Here is a 23,279-nt window from a genome sequence, read left to right as displayed (position 1 = left end):
CTTTGAACTCAAGATCCTCCTGCCTCGGCCTCCCAAGCTGCTAGGATTACAGGTGTGTGCCACTGTGCCCGGCTAAGGATGGGATTTATTTATTTATTTATTTATTTTTTTTGCGGTACTGGGGATTTGAACCCAGGGCCTTGTGCTTGCGAGGCAAGCACTCAACCAACTGAGCTATATCCCCAGCCCCTAGGATGGGATTTAAGTGTCAAATGACACACTATGAAGAAGAATGCTGACAGGAGATAGAGCAAGAGGATTCTACAGGAAGAATAGTAGTTGTTAACAGATGTTGAAAAGTTGGAAAACAAGGGTTTTGGAGAGATTGTGGTTTCAGAGGAGAAGAGTATTTTTTTTTTTTTAATAAACATAATTGAGTTTAAAGTGATGGAAAGTTGTTCAAGGCGTATGTAGAGATCATATGGTTCTCTCAGCTCTCACCTATGTGGTGTGAGCCAAGTTTCTTGATATCCCTGGACTTGGTTAGATTCCTAAGCTATAAAGTACCTGTCTCAGGATTGTTGTGAAAATTAAATGTGCACATTTCTAAGAATTTTGAACCATTCCAGGAACAATTTTCTGTTTATAAAATATTTTCTCATGTACTCAGTTATGATGAATAACACCACACCCTCTTTGTCTACCAGAGTTGGAAATTTCTACCTTACTTCTTCCATATGTAGGTGTCAACAGATCTTGAATTTTCTACCTCCTTACATCTTTCGAATTTGTCCTGTTTTCCTATTGCCCAACTGCAACATTCCTTGCTGATGAACAGTTTCTTAGTCTGTCTTCATTTACTCTCATCCCCACTTCTTCCTCTCTCTCTCTTTTTAATATTTTTTTAGTTGTCCATGGACCTTTATTTATTTATATGTAGTGCTGAGAATTGAACTCAGTGCCTCCCACTTGCTAGGCAAGCACTCTACTGCTGAGCCATAACCCCAGCCCATCTTTTTTTTTTTTTTTTCTGGTACTAAGAATCAAACCTGGGCCTCCTACATACTTGGTGAGTGCTCTGTCACTGAGCTATATTCCCAGCCCTTTTAATTTTGAGTCAGGGTGTCATTAAATTGCCAAGACTGCAATGAAACTTGTAATTCTCCTGCCTTAGCCTCTTGAGTAGTTGGAGTTACAAGTGTGTGCCACTGTACCCTGCTTCTTCATCTTTTATATTCTCAGATATAAATTTAATCATGTTAATCCCATTTAAAGTTCTTCCCATTAACAGTGATAGTGCAAAATTCAAGTTTCTTAACTGTAACTTATGGGTACCCTCTATCCCTGCAGCCTTCTCTCCCTTTATACATTTTTTTGTTTGTTTGTTTGTTTATTTTTTTTGGGTGCTGGGGATCGAACCCAGGGCCTTATGCTTACAAGGCAAGCACTCTACCGACTGAGCTATTTCCCCAACCCCCACATTTTTTTCTTTCTCAGTTCTCACTCTTAACACATACACACACATATAACCCCAGGCTATAGCAAGCTATGTGTATGTATCTAAATGTACTATCATAATTTTTATCATTTGGAACCCAGGGCCTTAAGTATGCTAGGCAAGCACTCCTCTACTGAGCGAAATCCCCAGCCCCTATGACTATACTTTGTTGCACATACATGCCTTTGCTTGGTTTGTTTCTACCTGCCCACCATCCTTTTTACGTCTGGCAAATATTCACTTTTCTTTCTTTTTTTTTCTCCTTTTTTGGTACTGGAAATTTACCTGGGGGCGCTTTATCTTTGAACTATGTCCCCAGCCCTTTTTATTATTTTGAGACAGATTCTTACTAAGTTGCTTAGGGTCTTGCTAAGTTGCTGAGGCTGGCCTTGAATTTGCAGTCTTCTTACCTCCGCCTTCCAAGTTGCTAGGATTACAGGTATGCATCACCATGACAGGCATGTTTCATTTTTAATGTGTCTCTGGACACACGACACTGTGTTCTGTGATCTGTCATGGATGCATGACATTGTGTTCTGTGATCTGTCATAGATGTTTCTATTATTGATTCAAAACATTTGTCATACATTCTAGGTTCAAGAGTATATCTTAAATAATAATGCTTAAAAAATATGTACTATTTATCCGTTTAGCCACTAGATAAACAAAATTTGTGTGATTTCATTTATATCTTTGGCAAATATTTGTTCAGTCCTGGCCCTGGTGGCATTTACTGTTTAGTGGAGAAGCCATCCAAAAAGTACAATTAACATGCAAGTAAATGTCTGCAGTAGAATACTATCTAGGGGCAAGTGCTTTTAGGAAGTAATCTTTTCTACTTTAGAAACAGTTGTCTGAGTAGGTCTAAGTAAATATGTAAGCAAGAGAAACCTGTTTAAAGTGAAGGCACTAGTCTTGGAGCTAGAAGAAATGAAATACCTTTTAGACAGGGATCAGAGACTTTAAGGGAGGACCAGCTTGACCTGTTCAGGAGACAGCAAGGAGACAGGTATGTCTGAAGCTGCATGAGCTACAGTGAAACGGTGGAGATGAGACTGGAGAGGTAGCTGGGGAGGTCAGGTAGGACTTTCAGATTTCATTCTAAATGTGAGGTAAGTCTTCGGGTGGTTTCCTGCTGGAATAAAGTGATCTGAGTTAACCCTATGAAGAGAATGGACTCCAGATGTTCAAAAAAGGAAGCAGGGAGGTGAGTTAGGAGTTGGTGATCATAGACCTCTGGGTGAGAGGTGGTGGTTGGCTAGCAGTGGAAGTAGGGAATAGTCAGATTTGAGATATATTTTGAAGATAGAATCAACAGAATGTGTTGATTGTGATGTGAAAGGGCACGGTCAAGGATGACTACAGGGCTAGTAGGTAGATACTGGATTTAAAAGTGTTTGTAGAAGCTGTCTCTGAACAATGACCTTATTAGGAACTTTTTTCCTGCCTGTGTTTATCAATTTTAAAAACTAAACCTGTAATAACTTTTGTAATAAAAATATGTAGGTTATTTTAAAAATTAATTAATAGTGGTACTAAGTGTAATCTAAATCTTAGTGTATTCTACCCCTTTTGATTTTAGAAGAGAATTTACATGACAAACAAATTTTGTCTTTTTACTTTTAGTGATCGATTTTGTACCTTTTCCACGTTTGAAAATGGTGAAACTCGATATTCATACTTTGGCCCATCACCTCAAGCAGGAGCGCTTATATGTAAACTCTGAGAAACAGCTCATTCAGAGGCTCAATGCAGATGTACTTAAGACAGCTGAAAAGTTGTATCGTACAGCATGGATTGCAAAGCAACAGAGAATTAATTTGGATCGGCTTATCATAACCAGGTAAAGACAATATTTTCAGGTTAGAAATTCTGAACCATTCTAACACTATGCTAACTGTAACTCACAATTTATTTCCAATCAAGTGTATGAAGAGAGTTTGAATCAGTGTTGAGTCTGTGCTTATAAAACAGTTTATTTTATCAATTAAGTAGCATTAACATTTTATACCACACTAACTTTGTCTCTACATATGATATTTTATTGTTGTAGAGAGTAAATTACATTGTATTCTACTTTTCTCATATATATTATTTAATATATACACTTCCATGTTTTGATGTTATATATGTACATTTTAGGTTTAGAAACCACCTATTTTATTGTGTTAATACCTCAGTGTTGGGCTGGGGAGATAGCTCAGTTGGTAGAGTGCTTGCCTCGCAAGCATAAGGCCATGGGTTCAATCCCCAGCACCAAAAAAAAACAAAAACAAAAACAAAAAAAAAAACCTCAGTGTTCTGTTGTTCCAGGAAGCAGTGTTTAAGAATAGGAGAGTTGTTAGGTGCACACCTGTTATTCCAGTATCTCAGCAGATTGAGTTAGGAGGATCACAAGGTTGTGGCTAGCCTGGGCAATTTAGGGAGGCCTGGTCTCAAATAAAAAATAAAAAGGACTGGGAATGTAGTTCAGTGGTGGGTGGTTCACTCCTGGGTTCAATCCCCATTATTGCAAGGGGAAAAAAAAAAGAATAATAGTGCCGAGGTATAATGTTAAGTCATATATTAAAAAATGTCATTTTGAAATTCAAAAAGAAACAGAACTGATCTTTGATAATGAAAATTGGAATAATTGTTACTTCTTGCACTTGCAAGGATGGTATTGACTGGGAATGGGCATGCAAAAGCATTCTTTGGGTACTTAAATGGTGCATGTCTTCTTTGTTTTGATTTGTTTTTGAGATGAGGTCAGGCTATGTTGCCCAGGCTAGTCTCAGACTCCTGGGCTCAACTAATCCTGTCTTAATCTCCCAAGTAGCTGGGACTACAGGTGTGTACCACTGAATCCAACTGTTAACATCTTAATTCTGAGTTTTGTAACTGGATACATAAATATATAAAAACCAATCAAGCTGCACACTTGAGGTTTAGGCACTGTGTTATACCTTAGTAAAGGTAAGTTGGGGGTGGGGGTAGGGGTGGATAGCGCTGCTGTAAACAGTGTTGTAGATTTTTACATCCTGTTTTAGGCTTATATTATTAAGATTTGCTTTCAGAAGTAAAAAACCTGGTTGAAGGATGTGATTCTATAGCTTATTTATATACCAACACAGAAAGGTTGAACGATATACCACACATAGACCTAATTATTATTATTTTTTTAATAATTTTTAGTTGTCAGTGAACCTTTATTTTTATTTATATGTGGTGCTGAGGATCAAACCTAGTGCCTTACACATGCTAAGTAAGTGCTTTTCCATTGAGTCACAACCCCAGCCTAGACTTAGTTTTGATTACTTTTTTAGTACTTGAATATTTATAAATTTTCTTGTGTTCAAAACCATAAATAAACAGTTTTTAACTATAGCAATTTTTTTTTTAAACTGGAAATTGAACCCAGGGGTTCTTTACCAATGAACCACATCTCCAGCCCTTTTTATTTTTTATTTTGAAACAAGTTCTTGCTAAGTTGATGAGGACCTCATTAAGTTGCTGAGGCTGGCCTTAAACTCATGGTCCTCTTGCCTCAGCCTTCTGAGTAGCTGGGCTTATAGGCATTACCACTGTACCTGGCACAGTTTTTTCTTTTTTTGGGGGGGGTGTTGGTGCTGGGGATTGAACCCAGGGCCTTGTGTTTGACAGTCAAGCACTCTACAAACTGAGCTATATCCCCAGCCCCTGGCACAGTTTTTTAATTAATCAATAGAGTGCAGCTCTGGGCAATATTTGTTAGTATATACAAATTGATACTTTTCATTGAACTTGATTTTATATGAAGAAATTAGACTCCTTTGTACTTCATAGTTTTAATCTTTACTAATTCATATGGTATTGCTCTAAAAGATTTTAGTGGTTTATAGTGATCTCTTGGTTGGGACTACAGTCAACTCAAAGTTTCATGATTCAGTATAGTATGTATATTATTGCTATTGATATTATTTTGCCTGTTTGATATTATTTTTTTTAGTGCTGAAGCTTCCCCTGCTGAATGTTGCCAGCATGCCAAGATTTTGGAAGATACACAGTTTGTTGATGGTTATAAGCAGTTGGGATTTCAGGAGACTGCTTATGGAGAATTCTTGAGTCGACTAAGGGAAAATCCTCGTCTTATTGCCTCCTCTTTGGTTGCTGGAGAAAAACTTAATCAGGAGAACACACAAAGTGTTATTTACACAGTTTTTACCTCCCTGTATGGCAACTGTATCATGCAAGAAGATGAAAGCTACCTCCTTCAGGTTTTGCGATACTTGATTGAATTTGAACTTAAAGAAAGTGACAACCCCAGGCGACTTTTGAGGAGAGGAACCTGTGCCTTCAGCATCTTATTTAAACTTTTTTCTGAGGGACTCTTTTCTGCCAAACTTTTCCTCACAGCTACTTTACATGAGCCAATCATGCAACTGCTTGTCGAAGATGAAGATCACCTGGAAACAGATCCAAACAAGTTAATTGAGAGATTCTCCCCATATCAACAGGAAAAACTCTTTGGAGAGAAAGGCTCAGATAGATTTAGGCAAAAGGTTCAAGAGATGGTGGAATCCAATGAGGCCAAACTGGTGGCATTGGTGAACAAATTTATTGGTTATCTCAAACAGAATACATATTGCTTTCCACATAGTTTGAGGTGGATTGTGTCACAGATGTATAAAACTCTTTCCTGTGTAGATAGACTGGAAGTCGGGGAGGTCAGGGCAATGTGTACTGATCTCCTGTTGGCTTGCTTCATTTGTCCTGCAGTTGTCAATCCAGAACAGTATGGCATAATTTCTGATGCTCCTATTAATGAAGTGGCAAGATTTAATCTAATGCAGGTATGCTTTTGCTATTATTATTAATGTGGCACTTAGTTTAAAATCAGTTGATTGGGCAGTGGGGGTGGGAACAGAGAACATGATGATAGTGTTCATATATTCTTATTTCTTTTCCTCCAACTGTCCTACAAATTTGCTTCTTATGAAATAAAAGCAATCATATTGGAATTTTAAAATAGTGTAGTCATAGAAAATTTGGGATTAATTTAAAAAAGGAATACTTACACTCTTAAATTATATCTATATGTAAATATTGATTTGATTTTCTGAGACAAGTCTACCATCCCTGTTCTATATTTTCAAATTCAGAATGATTAAAAACTGAGAATGTCTTTTGTACTTCATGTGGTGGAGCAAACATGAGCTGAACTAATACAAGACTACTTATAATTGGTATTCCTTTTATTTATTATTATTATTTTTTGCAGTGCTAGGGACGGAACCCAGAAGTGTTAGGCAAGCACTCTCAGCCCTGGTATGCCTTTTAATGCTAGCAGATACTTAAATTTTGTTGCAGATAGGTTAATATGTTTGACTATACGATGGCACCACCCTACGTACCAGATGTTTTGCACATATACACGAAATTATCTTTCTAAAATCTCTTAAATTCTGAGCTCTGATGCTGTTTTAGATCTAAGAGTTTCAAAAAGAGGATTTAAAAAAATTTTTTAGTTGAATTTTATTTATTTATCTTTATGTGGTGCTGAGGATCAAACCCAGTGCCTCACACATGCTAAATAAGCAAGTGCTCTACCACTGAGCCACAACCACAGCCCCTCAAAAAGAGGATTTTAATCATCTGAACTATTGAAATCATGTTGTTTCTGCAGAGAATCTTTTTTCTTTCTTCTTTTGGTGTTGGGTGTTGACGCCAAGGCCTCATTTATGCTATAAGCACATGCTCTACTACTGAGCTACTCCCTATGTCTTCTAATCATATTTTATTCCCCAGAAATACCATGACCAAGAGATTTAGTTTATTCAGAATAGACTATCATTGGAACTTTTTTTTTTTAATATATATATATTTCTAATTGTCAATGGACCTTTATTTTATTTATTTATATGTGGTGCTGAGAATTGAACCCAGGGCCTCATGCATGCTAGGTGAGTGCTGTACCACTGAGCCACAACCCCAGCCCCTGGAATTTTTTTTTTTTTTTTTTTAATTTTTTTTATTGTAAACAAATGGGATACATATTGTTTCTCTGTTTGTACATGGCGTAAAGGCATACCATTTGTGTAATCATAATGGAATTTTTTTTTAAGGTAGTAATAAGTCTTTTTTCATGACCATTTTTATCACCTGGAGATTTAGCAATTCACTATATGGAAATCCCTGAAATAAATTTTTAATTTTTTGTCATCTGTGAATATTACATTTATCCTTATGATAGTATTTGTAGTTTTATTTTTATCATTTTAGAACATATTGAATAGCATATTTCCAAAATGCATGAAAAGAGAGTTATCGCAGGTACTAAGAAGATAAAACTAATGGTGTTAACTTTCTACACAGAGTCCTTAAATCCTTAAAGAGAGTAGATTAATAATTCACTTTTGGCAGTAAGTAACTTACTCTATGAATTAGTATTTATTTTATTAACAGCTTATGTTCTGCAGGAATTGTTTACATTTAAATCGAGAAAAAGAATATTCTACTTTTTCTGGGCACCAGTAGCTGTAATGCAGCTACTGGGAAGGCTGAGACAAGAGAATTGCAAGTTTGAGGCCAGCTTCGGCGACTTAGCAAGACCCTGTCCCAAGATAAAAAATAAAAAAGACTGAGGATGTAGCTCAGTGGTAGAGTGCCCCTGGATTTAATCTCTAGTACAGCAAAACCAAACAAAGACTTATACCATGAGTGCTTTGTGGACCCTACAGGGAAAAGTTCTTCATGTTACCTTGAAGCAGTTTAGTGAGTCTTTCTTTCTTTTTTTTTTTTTTTTGTGGTGCTGGGGATTGAACCCAGGGCCTTGTGCTTGCAAGGTACTCTACCAACTGAGCTATCTCCCCAGCCCTAGTGAGTCATTCTTTATAAATGAATTTTTAAATTTTTCAAACATATGAAAAGTATAAGATCAGAAACAAATATACTTTTAATTTCCTTTCATGTTAATATCATGTGTTAAAGAGAAGTTACAGCAAAATTTTCTACTCATCTCTATAACAATCTGAAAATAGTAAAAGTTGACATAGAGAAGATACACATTTTATTGGAGACACTATTTTGTATGCCTGATCAGGAGGGTGTGAATGTTATTATGAAACAAATTTAGAATAGAACAGGAGTACTTTCATAGAGTAGAATTTGTGATTATCTGTAGTGTGTGTCTGCCCACCACTGCTTTGGGTTGCAGGTTGGCCGCCTTCTGCAGCAGTTAGCAATGACTGGTTCTGAAGAGGGAGATCCCCGGACAAAAAGCAGCCTTGGAAAATTTGACAAAGTAAGAAGAGTATCGTGCCATGTGAAAAACTATTTATAGAAAATTCTGGCAAAGTATCATTGATCCTAACTTTTCTCTTTGTTAAATCTTGCTCCTTAGGGGATTATAAACTAATGAATACAGTGATTAATTAGCTTTTTAATTAGCTACAGTATTTGGATCAGCAGCATTTTAAATTTAGGAAGATTTCATTAAAGATTACTACTCTCCCTTACAGATTTATTGAAGAGATGTCATTTTAATGAGAATGAAAGAACTATTAAGATTATTGTATTTTAAATTTTACTTTAAAAAAAATTGTCACAAAACCAACCTATGGATATATCAATCAGCAAAAATTTTATAATTTTTAGTGTATTTCATAAATTAACATGTATGGCATTTTTCAGTTAGTTTAGTTAAATAAATATTTTACCAGTCAGATTTTGAGTAGGCTATTTTATATCTACCTATCTATCCATATATATAGTTGTAGATGGACACAATACCTTTATTTTATTTTTGTGTCGTTCTGAGGCTTGAACCCAGAGCCTCGCACGTGAGTACCAGTGAGCCACAACCCTAGCCCTTGAGTAGGCTATTCGTTTAATCTGATTTACAATTCAAAGGTTATTCGGTGGAATTTCCCTTCCACCTCTCATCTAGAGCCTTCTTTTCTTTTTCAAAATGTTCTTCAAGTTCTTGGTCTTTTTTGTGTATCTAGAGGTCTAGGTATATATGCAAATTCCTACATAAACTCTCCTACTCACCACCTATCTCCCTCCCTTTTCAGAAATGGCACATGTAGACAGTGTTCCCTGTCATACTTATTTACCTTGCCCAAATATCTTGAGATTGTTCTTTATTGCTACATAAAGAGTTTCATTTTTAAGTGTTGAGTTTAAAATAATTTTCATTGTTAAACTTTTCTACGCTTGTGCCCTCTTTTTTTTTTTTTTGGGAGGTGCTGGGGATCGAACCCAGGGCTTTGTGCTTGCAAGGCAAGCACTCTACCGACTGAGCTATCTCCCCAGCCCCTGCTTATGCCCTCTTAATCAGAAAATTTGTTCCAGTATTTTAAAGGGGAAGTTTTTCACTTTAATATTTTCCTGTTTTAACAGAGCTGTGTTGCTGCCTTCCTTGATGTTGTGATTGGGGGCCGTGCAGTGGAGACCCCTCCTATGTCCTCTGTTAATCTTCTGGAAGGGTTGAGCAGAACTGTAGTTTATATAACCTACAGTCAGCTTATTACTCTGGTAATGGATTTATTCTTTAATAGGATTTTCTCAAAATTCTTTTAGCTAAGCATGCAGTGGGTCATAGATGAATACATTGTGTGAGAAATATAAATTATATTTATGTTTGAAAAATTGATTTCACTAGCCGGTGTTTTTTTTTTTTACTTTTGCCAGGTAAATTTTATGAAGAGTGTGATGTCTGGAGATCAACTGAGAGAAGACAGAATGGCTCTTGACAATTTATTGGCAAACCTACCCCAGGCTAAGCCAGGAAAAAGCAGCAGTTTAGAAATGACTCCTTACAATACTCCTCAGCTGTCCCCAGCAACTACTCCAGCAAATAAAAAGAATCGACTACCTATAGGTAATGAGACTTTCTCATATTGGAGCTTTTCCTTAAATTTGCTATTTCTTCATTAGCCCCTATTATGGCTTTGTTTTAGAATGTAGTTTTAAATACTTTGAAAAAATCCTCTTTTTCCATGTTTACTGATAATATTTCAGTTTTTAAAAATTATACAAGATTAGTTAAGGTGTATCAGCAGTCTTTATTTAGGCATAGTTTTCATAATCAGTTGAAATCATACCACGCAGAGTATACTTCGTTTAAACTTTAGTGCTTTTTCTTGGAAGAATTTCAAAAACATCATTTCTTATAAGTAATCATTATTTTACTTAGGTAGCACTTTCCTTTCTATAAAGTTCTAAATAATGTAATAGTATAATAAGTAATGTTCTTAGGAGTTTGCATTAATTAGGTAGAAAATAATAGGTACTATTTTCCATTATTTTCTTTCTTTCTTTTTTTTTTTTAAGTGCCTTTAAGAATCTAATTTTATTTTTCTGCATTTAGTGATCTGGTTGTTCCTAGCTGCTCCTAAACATTCACCATTCATTGTGATATCACTTTTTTTTCCCATTGTTTTCATTACTCATCAGTCTCTTATTAGTTCAACTAAAGTATCTTAATGTTGTAAAATAAAGCAAAAGTTTCACTTTATGTCTTATTTATTCATTCAAAAATTATGTCTATTAAGCTTTATTCACTTAGCAAGCATTTATTATCCATCTACCTGCACATACACAAAAATTAATCGAGCATGTAGCATGTACCTTCATAAGGTAAGACCTTCATAAATGTTGTGTTATTTTAGCCATGCAGGTGTCCTATGAGGACAGCTGTAATCTCTATCTTGCACATGAAGCACTGTGTTAGACCCTGGGGATAAAAAGAGTGTTAGGACACACCCATACTCTCAAGTTAGCTGCTGATAGGAATTTGGGAAAAACAAGACCAGTGCCCTTCATAATACTAAGCTGTTCTGATGGAGATAAGCTTGGGGATCCTAATTTGTGCAAATAGTGGTGGTATAGGAGAAGGTCTTGAAGTTGACACTCTCTTGAGGGATGAATGAAAGTTAGAGTAAACAAGCAGGAAAGGTTTCAGGCCAGGGGAGCAGAGTGTTTTATAAGGATATGAGGAGGTCAGCAACATGTAGGATTATGAGTTGTCATTATAATTTATACATTTTGAAGAATAGAATTTTATTTTTTAAAATTTCATGAGCTGATTTGTTAAGAATAACTCTTAAAATTAATCTACCTTACATTTAATATAATATGGAATATATCGTCAGGTATATAGTATATTCTTCAAGTCTGGTTTTATGCATCTCAAAATGTCAGTTCGGTACTTAAGATAGAAAAAAAATTGACATTTTACACTTAGTAATCATTAATATTATGGGCTTTTTTTACTCTGTTAACATGAATAAATAAATGATTTTTGGTAAATAAGAGTCCCCCCCCCCCCATTGTTCATTGCTGTGCATTAGTTTTTTCATTTCTTGTCATCCCATAGTGTCATTAAAATTGTGTCTAAAGGAAAGGAAATTTCAAATATTTGCCCAGTATTATTTTGTAGAACCATGTAACCTGGTCATTGCATTTATTACATACTTTAAAAAAATGTATTCATTGTTCAAAGGGCTGATTTTCTTTCTATTTAATGCTTTCGCAACCCAGGACAACAGTTAGCAGCCATCACTGCCTGGGATTCCTCAGCCACCAATCTTACTGCTCATATTACACTAGTAACCCCATTTGGTGGGTAACAGGCTGTTCTTTCTCTTATATAACTTTTATTTAAGAAATAGTGTTTACAAGTATGCTCCACGTGCATGTTGCTTTTGCTTTCTATTAAGTTGCTACTTGAAATTATTATTATTATTTTTGGAATACTGGGAACTGAACTCAGGGGCACTCAACCACTGAGCCACATCCCGAACCCTATTTTGTGTTTTATTTAGAGACAAGGTCTCCCTGAGTTACTTAGCACCTCCCTGTTGCTGAGACTGACTTTGAACTCATGATTCTACTGCCTCAGACTCCAGAGCCGCTAGTGTGCCACTGTGCCGGCTGCTACTTAAAATTTGATTACTTGCATTTTTACAAGTTATAAAGTTTAAGATTCATAGTCTTGCTCATAAAGTTAAATTTAAGTTCACAGTTCAGTAGAAGATAGTGAAAGTCATCAAATAAAGTTGTGAATAGGCCTGTTTTAGACTTTTGGAAATTGATATGTGTCCTGAAGTTTCAGACTAAAAGTGATGAACTAATTTACAACATCCTGAATTAAAGACAGTTGTTTACTTTTCTGCCTCTGTCTGTCTTCAAGGAGGTCAGATTTTACTCAGAGTAAAGTTGAAAGACTCTTGTTCCTACAGAGTGTTTTTGATTTATCTCTGTTTTGATTATTTTGCAATGAAAGAGAATTCCTTTCTTTTTTTTTATTTTTGTTTTTGGGTACTTGGATTGAAGTCAGGGACACTTGACTGAGCCACATCCCCAGCCCTTTGTTGTATTTTATTTAGAGGCAGGATCTCATTGAGTTGCTTAGCGCCTCACTTTTGCTGAGGCTAACTTTGAACTCACGATCCTCTTGCCTCAGCCTCCAGAGCTGCTGCGATTACCTCTGTGCCCAGCTTAGAATTTCTATTTAGTATTCTAGTTGTATTGAATTTTATTGCTTTGAGGAAAAAATGGAAACTTATCACAAAACACCAAAACTCTTAAGAGAAGTTGTCATAAGCAATCTAAATGTTTCAGTGTCCAAAAGTTCTTAAAAGATATTCTCTGGAAGTACCTTAGTGGTAGAGTGCTTGCCTAGCATGTGTAAAGCCTGGGTTCAATCCCAGTACCAACGCCCAAAAAAGTTCTTAAAAGATATATAGGGTGTTTTTTTTTTTTTTCTTTTCTCCTCTTTTTTTTTTTTTTTTTTTTTTAAAGTATTGTTTGTTTAATTAAAGTCCAGGGGAAAACAGCAAAAATAATTGAATCCTTTATTTATTTAAAATGTTTCCATAAAGTAGAAAGAACCTCATAGTCAAACATAAGGAGAACTTCTCTTGCATCTCTGGAAAGAGGTTAATACATTTCAGGAAAAAAAATGTGCTTTCAAAAACTGATTCTGGTTCTGTGTGTAGCTGTCTAAAGTATATTACTTTATATGCTTATCATATTTCTACATGAAAATTTTTCTTTCTTTTTCTGTAGTGGGTATTGAAGCCAGGGACACTTTACCATGGAGCTACATCTCCCTTTCTTTTTATTTTTTGTTTTGAGACAGAGTCTCACTAAGGTTGCTGAGGGTGGTCTTGAACTTGTGATTCTCCTGCTCCAGGGTCTGGAGTTGCTGCAATTACAGATGTGTGCTACCACATGTAGCTCCACATGAAAGTTTCTAACACTTATAAGTTAAGTTAATAGCATAGGAGGCCTGTGGCAGATAAATCACTTTATAGGAAAAGTAGTGAAGGCTTTCTACAAAGTAAGAAATAAGGTAGTGCTTTTCTTGTTATCCCAAAGTCTTAAATCAATAGGGATGTATTTACTGTACTGCAAATGTGATTATGTGACTCTCCCTGTCCAGTGGACTTGGATCATTGTTTTTGTTTATCAATTCTGAAGGAGAATTTGTATTATAGTCATCAGTGTAGTAACTGGGAGGATCTAATTTTTGGTTTTGTTTTGCTTCTTCTTATTCATGTTTTCATCTATTGTTTTTTATGTGCATGTGCAAATGTTTGACCCTAGTACATTTTTTTATTCATTGTGCTATTTTCTTCATTTTGATTTTTTATCTAAATTATTTGGTTTGGTTTGATTTGATTTGTTAGCAACTCGGAGCAGAAGCCGCACTAATATGCTAATGGACCTACATATGGACCATGAAGGATCATCTCAAGAAACCATCCAGGAGGTCCAACCAGAAGAAGTATTGGTCATTTCCTTAGGGACAGGTCCCCAACTTACTCCAGGGATGATGTCAGAAAATGAGGTATGAATGTGTTGCTCCAGTTAACTTAACAACCATCAGTATTAAGAAATTTAATTTTTTTTTTTTTTTTTTTTTTGCGGTGCTGAGGATTGAACCCAGGGCATTGTGCTTGCAAGGCAAGCACTCTACCGACTGAGCTATCTCCCCAGCCCTTAATTATTTTCTTTAAATTAATGGTCACTTGCTTTTACAAATCAATATTTATGTCTTAGTCTGTTTAGGCTGCTGGATAAAACACTAGAGTTTGGGTGGTTTATCAATAACAAATTTATTTCTCACAGTTTCGGAGGCTGGAAATTTCGAAATTAAGCTAGATTTGGTGTTTTGTGAGAGTCCAATTCCTGGTTCTTAGATGGTACCTCTGCACTGTGTCCTTGCATGGTGGAAAGGGCAAATGAACTCCCTTGGGCCTGTTTCATAGGGTGAATCCCATGCATGAGGGCTCTAGGCTGTACCCTCATGATCCAGTTGCCCACCCAAAGACTCCACTTTCTAATACATCATCTTGGAGGGTAGGATTTCACCATATCAATTCTGGAAAAACTGAAAACATTTAGAACCCAGTAATATATTTAATGCATATTCTTCATTATCTTTAATGGGTCTGTTGATGCCTCACCATCAAAGACTAAGCTTGCTGAGATCAGTTGCAGAGGAGGCCCTTCACATTAATACATCTACGGCACCAAAGTTACTGGACAGGCCTCCCGCAAAAGGCATTTTCATAGTAGTAAAAGAGCCAGGAAGCCAAGAAATTGTGCTGTGGAGATTGAAGAGACTTTTCTAGTGATTTGCAGGAAATGTTTTGTGTTTACTTATTCATTTTTTTCTGATGTTATATTAGTGGTATTCCTGTTTTACAGAGCTAAAAATTTTTTTTTTTTGGTAGTACTGGGGATTGAATCCAGGGGCACTGTACCAGTGAGCTACACCCCCAACCCTTTTAATTTTTTGTTCTGAGACAAGATTGCTGACGCTAGCCTTGAACTTGCAATCCTGCCTCAACCTCCCAAGTACCTAGGATTATAGGCGTGCTCCATCATGTCCAGCTTTCTTGGTTTTCTTTTCAGTTATCTCTTCCATTTTTTTCCTGATCAGCCAAAGAATAGAAAGTATACTTCAAGAATAAAATTATGGCATTTGCTGGTAAATGGATGAAGTTGGAAAATATCATGCTAAGTGAAATAGGCCAAACCCAAAAAAACCAAAGGCCTAATGTTTTCTCTGATAAGTGGATGATGATACATAACGAAGCAGGGGTAGCAGGGGGGAAGAGAAGAATGAAGGAACTTTGGATGGTGTAGAGGAAAATGGGGCAGAGGGGGTGGGGGAAGGAAAGATAAAGTAGAATGAGACAGTATTACCTAATGTATATGTATGACTACATGAATGGTGTGACTCTACATTGTGTACAACCATAGAAATGAAAAGTTGTACAATGAATCAAAATGCAGTCTGTAAAAATTTTTAAAAAAGTATATTTCAAGAATTTTTTTGCTATGTAAGTCAGGTGTAGTTTATACACCTGTAATCCCAGCTACTTGGGAAATTGAACCAGAAACAGCTTCAAAAACATAGTGAGACCCTGTCTCAAAATTAAAAATTAAGAAAGAGCTGGAAGTGTAGCTCAGTGGTAGAACACTCATATGTAATGAGCAGTATGAACCTTATTTTCAAAGAATCACGGTTTTGAGTTTTATCTGTCTGGTAGATCCTTGAAGGATTAGCTCAAGGGCTTGTCTTTGTTTCTCCTGCCTCTGATGTTCCCCAGTACTGCAGCACTTTGAGTTGGCATTTGTCAGAAGCATGGAGGGGCTGAGGATATAGCTTAGTAGTAAAGCATATACTTAGCATGCATGAGGCCCTAGGTTCCATCCCTAACACCACTACCACCAAAAAAGAAAAAAAAGCTTCAGAAGCAGCAGACAAATGAAAAAGCAGAAGGAAAAGACTGGGGAAAGACATACTGTGGGACATAGGGCATTAAAAAACTCTCATGTTCTAGAGACTACAGAAGCCTGTCAATACACTTGTGAAAGACTGTAGAAGACTACCAGCATATGGTGAAGGGTAAGATGCAGTTTCAGGCTGCCTGGTTAAGGTAGAAGAAGTGCCCAATCAGAGCCAGTCTGCAGTGACTTGGAAAGGTTTTCTGTTGTTTTGTTTTGGATTCCAGGTGTTATATCTGCCAAATCACTTGCTGACCACTAAGCTAACAGAACAGACTTCTGTGGTCACACATGACATGACACAAAGAAAGACACTGAAGCCTTCCAATCTGTAGTCCTAACCACTGTTCATTCTGTGCCTAATTGTTCAGCCTATGACACTGGTGGAGTAATGGAAGGCATAGCTTCCATTGTTTCAAGACTTTTGTTCCATGGGTATTTAAAAGCTTGACAAACATTATAAATGAATTTTTTTTGGTGAGGAGTACTGGGGATTGAACTCAGGGGCCCTCGACCACTGAGCCCAGCTCTGTTTTATATTTTATTTAGAGACAGGGTCTCACTGAGTTGCTTGGCGCAACTCACTTTTGCTGAGGCTGGCTTTGACTCGTGATCCTCCTGTCTCAGCCTCCTGAGCTGCTGGGATTATAGGCGTGCGACACTGCACCCTATAATGAGTCTTAGTTAAAAATGATGTTTTACGATTAAGAAGAAAAGAAGATGAAGAAAAACTGAAATAAGAATTTTCTGTGGTTTATTTTATTTGCAGTCTTTCATTTGTGATAAACCAAATTTGATGTTTTGTTTTTCAGGTCCTAAACATGCAGCTTTCGGATGGAGGACAAGGAGATGTCCCTGTTGATGAAAACAAACTCCACGGTAAACCTGATAAAACCTTGCGCTTTTCCCTCTGCAGTGATAATCTGGAAGGCATATCTGAAGGTGAAGGGTTACTTCATTCAAGGAGTTGTGTGATTCAAGTAATACTTTGTTTTGTGTTCTTTAAAGGAGCCTTATAAATTATAATTATACCATCTGTGCCTCTCACTGAGGAGAGTAATGAAATTTTCCTCTAATGAGCTTGAACAGTTGGCTGTAAAGATTGTATCCTGAATAAAATTAAGATTGCAAGAGGCTGTTGGTTATATAAAATGAAGATATAAGTCTTCATTCATATTTAAATAGAATAATAGCAAGTTTTATTTCTCAGTATGAATATATACCAAAGCTTATAGCGCTCCTTTAGAAGGATGTAATGCATGTACACATGGGGAGAAATGAACTTACTAGTATTTCAGGATGTTGTATATACTTTTAATGTTCTGCATTCCTCTGTTCACACACACCTTCATGAAGTAGGAAACAATGAAAGTAGGAATTAAAAAAGAAAATTGCAAGCCAAGATTGTTAAGTGAGAACATGTCATTCCACATATTAGGACAAATTTTCTTTTTTAATGAAAAAAAGTCCAAGTTTACTAACATTTAAGAGTAAATATAATTGTAATTACTTCTTTTTTCTAACTTTTTAAAAAGTTATATAAGTAACATTCACTTCAGGAAAGAGATAAAATCATCTATAATCTTACTGTTCTGTTAATATCAGTTAACACTGACTTATTTGTAGCAAAATTGTGATGTTTCATAACCTTTATTGTTCAATAATATAGCATTAACATTTTCTTTTGTAATTTTACATTATTGAATAACATTGAATTCAACTGACTTTTTTCTTTAACTCCAAATGGGCATATGATAGTTTATTTCAGCATTCTTCTGAGTAAATGGGTGAATTGCTTCTGCTTTTTAGACATTATAAATTCTGCAACAAGCCATCTTAGATTAATTTTTTTCTTTTTCTTTTTCTTTTTTTTTTTTTGGTGGGAGAGGGATTGGGGATTGAACCCAGGGGTACTTTACCACTAAACTATTTCCCCAGCCCTTTTTATTTTTATTTTGAGACCGGGTCTCGCTAAGTTGCTGAGGATCTTGCTAAGTTGCTAAGGCTGACCTTGAACTAGTGATACTTTTGACTTAGTCACCCAAGTCATGGTGATTAGAGGCTTGAACCATACTCTGCTTAATTTTTAATTATTTCCTTAGGATAAATTCCTAGATGCAGAATTGCTATCTCAAAGGGCATGCGTATTTTTATTATAGCATTAAAAACACTTTAGTATTTAATCTCTTATTCAAGGCATGAAAAATTGCATGGTGACTCATGAATATTTTAAAAAGATTGCTCATAGGGTAAACATTTCTCTAGGTCCTTCAAATCGTTCCAACTCAGTGTCCTCTCTAGACCTGGAAGGAGAGTCTGTATCAGAACTTGGAGCAGGACCTTCTGGGAGTAATGGAGTTGAAGCTCTACAACTATTAGAACATGAACAAGGTAAGGTGAAGTTGAACACAGTTGTACAAGTAGAAAAGAATTCACCTGATTGCAAGGTGAACAATATGTTTGCATGGAAGTTGACTGTATTCAGTAAGAGAGTATATTTGATTATATAATGACCATTAAACTTGTATTTATTCATGTTCCTTTATTTCTTAAAAATATATTTAAGTCATTAAGTGAATTGTTTAGGTTTAAATTACAAACAACAGTATGAATTACTTTTTTTAAAAAATTTTTGTTTTTCATTTGTTGATGAAAATTTGTTGTTGACCTTTATTTTATTTATTTATATCCAGTGCTGAGGATTGAACCCAGTGCCTCACACCTACTAGGCAAGCACTCTACCACTGAGCCACAACCCCAGCTTAATGAATTAATTTTAATTCTGTTATATTATCTCAATTCTGTCATATTTAAAGAATACAGCAATAAATACTCAGGGCTCAAGGAACTAGAATAATGCAAGAATGGTACACAAATGATTGAAGGTATGAGAGGACTGTTTTGGTGGTTGAAGTATCGATAAAAGCATATTGGAAAAACACACTAGCCTGAAGGCCAGTGGCACTCAGTGGGCAGAAGTAGGACAGAGGACCAGTATGCAGTTAAAAGAAGTGAAACCATGGAGCATACTCAGGTGTCAACAACGGGTGAGGTAAATGTTCGAAAGTAGGCAGATCCCTGTTGAGGAATCTGGAGAGGAGGAAGTCAACACCTGAATTGCAACCTAGAAGCACTGAAAGATTTTTTTCAATGAAGATGAGGGGTTGAGGATGTGCTTTAGGGAAGATTAATTTGAAACATTTTTTTTTTTATTTTTTCATTTTATGATTTCTGGTTTGGGGCACATACCCCTAATGAGGTTTGAGACAGTGATTCTTAGACTTTAGTGTACATGAGAATTATCTGGGGAGCATTTTAAAAATTCTGTTTCCCAAGTTTTTTTTCTAGAAATCCTGGTTCAGTCCATTTTTAGAAAAGAATGTTGGCATTAGATTGTGTGTGACTTGAGTAGAAGTATTGCTGTATTTTACAGGACCAGTTTATCAATATATCAATTAGGATTAAATTCTCTGCAAATAACAGAAAAACTTGAAATAATATTAGCTTATGACAGAAGCTGAATAAATATCATTTCTTTAATAAGCTTACTGGATGATCCTGAAAGGTAGTTGGCAGTTTACATTTTGTGTAATACTAAGTTAAGAAGTAAGTTGACATAGGCCCTGGGTTCAGTCCCATTCCCTAGCACCAAAAATGGAAACAAAGAAAAAAACATGAATTGATGGAAATTGATCCAGATAGAATTGAAAACTCTAGAAAGCAAATAGCAGTTATTCAAGTCAAGTGAAAAACATTTTTAGTGTGGGTTTATCAACTAATTATTACTACATGAATCCTATACAGTAAACCACACCAAAACATTTTTGCTCTCAGATTTGGGTCATCTGGTTGGTTCTTCTCATTTGCACTAGACTCACTTAGATATCTATAGTCTCCAGTAGTGATGGTGGTGGGGAGCTCTGTTAATCTTAGCTGGGGGTCAGTTGGTCAGTCAGACTGACCCACTAGATGTAGAATGGTATGGTCCTACATGCCTAGTGATGATCAAATATGTAACCTGAAGTTCAAAGATACGTTCTTTAATGTTGATTAAAATATCAATTTAAAAGTCCTAGCTGTGCTTCCATTGTCAAATTGCTGAATTTTGTTTTTGATAGCTACAACACAAGATAATCTCGATGATAAGCTAAGGAAGTTTGAGATTCGTGACATGATGGGACTAACAGATGACAGGGACATATCAGAAACAGTGAGTGAGACCTGGAGTACAGATGTCTTGGGAAGTGACTTTGACCCTAACATTGATGAAGATCGCTTGCAAGAAATTGCAGGTAACTGCTATTTGGTGTCTCTAGAAGACTGCTCTTGAGTTGTTCAATCCACCCACCCTTGATGGATTGGAGTGTTTGTGCTTCTCACACAGATAGGGTGTATATGTTAGCACTAACTGGGAAACTGTGGTTAAACATATGGAATAAGACATTTGGCTGCTTTTTTCTTTATCTAAATCTAGGTAGCATTTTTCCTTTCTGCATTTAATCTCCTGGCCCATTATTATTTGCAATTCTTTTCTGATTTATCTTTTTTTTTTTGTTATTAAAAAGTTTATTTAACAAAAAGTTTAATATGAAAATGTACATGACCCGATTTTTATGTCATAGTTAAACAGGCCCTCTGGAAATGGGACATGGATTTCTGTGCTGAATAGTCATTATTTATACTCGTTCCAAGGCTTCTAACATGATGATACTATTTCCTCATATTACCACCATTCCAATATTGTTCTGTTGCCTACTAGTTGCCATCTCCATACATTCGTCTATCACAAGATTCATAAAGGGGTCAAATCCCCCCAATATTCCTTGGACATGTCTGCCACCATTTAATTTCAATGATAACTTCTTGTCCATAAATTTTTTCAGCTCGGGAGGGTGAGCTTTGCTCATGCTGTCTACTCCACAGGCTCAGAGATGCTTTGAAACGGAATTGGCGGCCCTGATTTCTCTTTAAAAAAATTTTTTTTTGTAGTTGTAGATGTACAGCATGCCTTTATTTTGTTTGTTTATTTTTTTAATGTGGTGCTAAGGATCAATCCAGTATCCCATACATGCTAGGCAAGCACTCTACCACTGAACCCCAACCCCGGCCCTTTGATTTATCTTTAAAAGATAACTTTTTACTCGTCACTTTTTCTTTTCTTTCTTTTTTCCCTCAGTATTGGGAACTGAACCCAATGCCTGATGTATGGTAGGCAAGGGTTCTACCATGAACTCCATCCTGGCCCTTTTGATTTTTATTTTGAGACAGAGTCTTGCTAAGATGCCCAGGCTGACCTTGAGCTTGTGGTCCTCTTGCCTCAGTCTCCCAAGTAACTGAGATAATAGATACACACCACTGCTCTTGGCTTTCAAAATATTTTCATATAGTGAAGTAGAATTACTATTTTATTAGGTCTAATCAAATGTATGGAGCATTCTTATCTTGAGTATTTTTAATACAAGCATACAATAATATTTAATCCCTTTTATATTCTTAAGTAGTGTAAATAGATTTCTTAATTGGTTTTTGCACTACTTTGTTCCAGATGCCAAAGTAGTATTGTTCTTGGCAGTAAGCTGTATTTGAGCAATAAGCTGTATTTGCATTTGAGTGAGTAGTATAAAGGAGCTGTGTGTTTTCCTGCAAATATATTTTATTGCTCTGAATATGTGACTAATGTGCCAGAAGAAAACATATTGGGCCAGTGTAACTTTCTATGGTTAAATCTCTCTGTTTGTAATCCCTGTAGGACTATACATTTTAGAAAGCACTTTAGGACACATATAAAATTTGCTGAAAATACAAAGATTTGTTTTCTCTGTGGAGGGTCAAGGCTGAGCAGGAAGAACCTGATAAAAAGGAGGTTCTGCCATTGTGAACAGAGTAGGAACTTTGTGTTGTTAGTGGTATGCCTAACTGAGATCACTCTTATTTTGGCTTCTTTCTTGTGGGTAGAGAAGAAAGTATGCTGGCTTCGTGTTTGGCCTTTCCCCAGCATCACTATCTCTTTGTCAGATCTCTGTTAATGCTTTGCTCCCACTGGTCACACAGGTGCAGCCGCAGAGAACATGTTGGGCAGTTTGCTATGCCTCCCAGGTTCAGGCTCAGTACTTCTGGACCCCTGCACTGGTTCTACCATCTCAGAGACGACAAGTGAAGCTTGGAGTGTAGAGGTACTACCAAGTGACTCAGGTTAGTATGCTGTCATTGTTTGCTTTTTCATTTGCACAGAAGTTTTAAATGTAAGGCTTCCTAATTTCTATGTTAGATATGTCAAATATGCCCTTGGGGCTGGAGTTGTGGCTCAGTGATAGAGCGCTTGCCTAGCATGTATGAGGCTCTGGTTTCGAATCTCAGCACCACATATAAATAAATGAATAAAAATAAAGGTCTATCCACATCTAAAAAATATGTTTAAAAAACTTTATAAAAAATCCAAAAAACAAATATACATTTGACAAGTGGAAGACAATCACATTAGTAAGAATTTCAAATGGAAAATTAGAGCATTTATGTAAGAAAAAATGCATTGTTGGGTACATAGACTAAGATGACAGGTGCTTTCTGACTGTGTTCAGTTATTTTGGAAACAATTGTTTGTAACTCATCGGGATTCTACATGGGTCACTGAGTTTAGTGTCTCCCACCAACTCATCTCAGAATAAGAGTAGCAACACAGCTTAGGTCCTGAGTGGTTGACTTCCTGTGAGCATGCCTAGGTTTATCTTAGGGGAGAACTTGACTCTTTAAAAGATGTTTAAATGTATGTTTGAAACACTTTAAAATTGAGGCTCTGTAGTCCTAAGAATTTGTTCTCCTGTGTAGCTTTTTTTATAAATATATATCAAGTGTTTTGTACTTTCTTTTTTCTTATGTGTATATTACAGTCCTACTTTTTTCTGATTATGAAGACAAATCTTTGCCTTCAACTAAATGTCAACTAGGAGAATGCAAATATAAGTAACTATGTATCTGCATTACATTCTATCTGACTTGTTTGGTTTAAGAATGATTAAGTAATCCTGATATGTTTTATATTGCTATACTAAAGCATTCAAACATGCTAACCTTGTCA

At 36.1% G+C, this 23,279-nt stretch overlaps 2 protein-coding genes across 7 annotated transcripts in view; one reads left to right on the top strand and one right to left on the bottom strand.

Moving 5' to 3' along the window:
• Gapvd1 (GTPase activating protein and VPS9 domains 1) overlaps nucleotides 1–23,279 on the top strand; it is an 85,373-nt gene that overhangs the window by 29,439 nt on the left and 32,655 nt on the right. For 4 of the 6 annotated variants that reach the window (XM_047524234.1, XM_047524235.1, XM_047524231.1 and 1 more), the window contains exons 2-11: nucleotides 3,065–3,281; nucleotides 5,406–6,249; nucleotides 8,613–8,699; nucleotides 9,800–9,934; nucleotides 10,091–10,280; nucleotides 14,095–14,255; nucleotides 17,017–17,146; nucleotides 18,470–18,595; nucleotides 20,323–20,496; nucleotides 22,256–22,396. In XM_047524234.1, coding sequence (XP_047380190.1) covers nucleotides 3,097–3,281; nucleotides 5,406–6,249; nucleotides 8,613–8,699; nucleotides 9,800–9,934; nucleotides 10,091–10,280; nucleotides 14,095–14,255; nucleotides 17,017–17,146; nucleotides 18,470–18,595; nucleotides 20,323–20,496; nucleotides 22,256–22,396 — 2,173 coding nt within the window. In that variant the 5' untranslated portion in view covers nucleotides 3,065–3,096. The remainder of the gene's footprint in view (nucleotides 1–3,064; nucleotides 3,282–5,405; nucleotides 6,250–8,612; nucleotides 8,700–9,799; nucleotides 9,935–10,090; nucleotides 10,281–14,094; nucleotides 14,256–17,016; nucleotides 17,147–18,469; nucleotides 18,596–20,322; nucleotides 20,497–22,255; nucleotides 22,397–23,279) is intronic. The other 2 variants (XM_047524237.1, XM_047524233.1) reach the window with 1 other exon arrangement.
• LOC124964266 (small nuclear ribonucleoprotein G-like) lies at nucleotides 20,797–21,143 on the bottom strand. Its single transcript, XM_047524238.1, has one exon. The coding sequence runs from the start codon at nucleotides 21,109–21,111 to the stop codon at nucleotides 20,923–20,925; it is 189 nt and encodes a 62-aa protein (XP_047380194.1). The 5' UTR covers nucleotides 21,112–21,143; the 3' UTR covers nucleotides 20,797–20,922.

Source organism: Sciurus carolinensis, chromosome 14 (assembly GCF_902686445.1).
Source record: "Sciurus carolinensis chromosome 14, mSciCar1.2, whole genome shotgun sequence".
In the NCBI taxonomy this organism is placed as follows: Eukaryota; Metazoa; Chordata; class Mammalia; order Rodentia; family Sciuridae; genus Sciurus; species Sciurus carolinensis.
The sequence above is the reverse complement of the archived record's forward strand: the minus strand, read 5'-3'. Positions and strand labels throughout refer to the sequence as shown.

Excerpts from the sequence above, each read along its gene's own strand:
- LOC124964266 (XM_047524238.1), bottom strand. The coding sequence starts at position 21,111 with ATGAGCAAAGCTCACCCTCCCGAGCTGAAAAAATTTATGGACAAGAAG.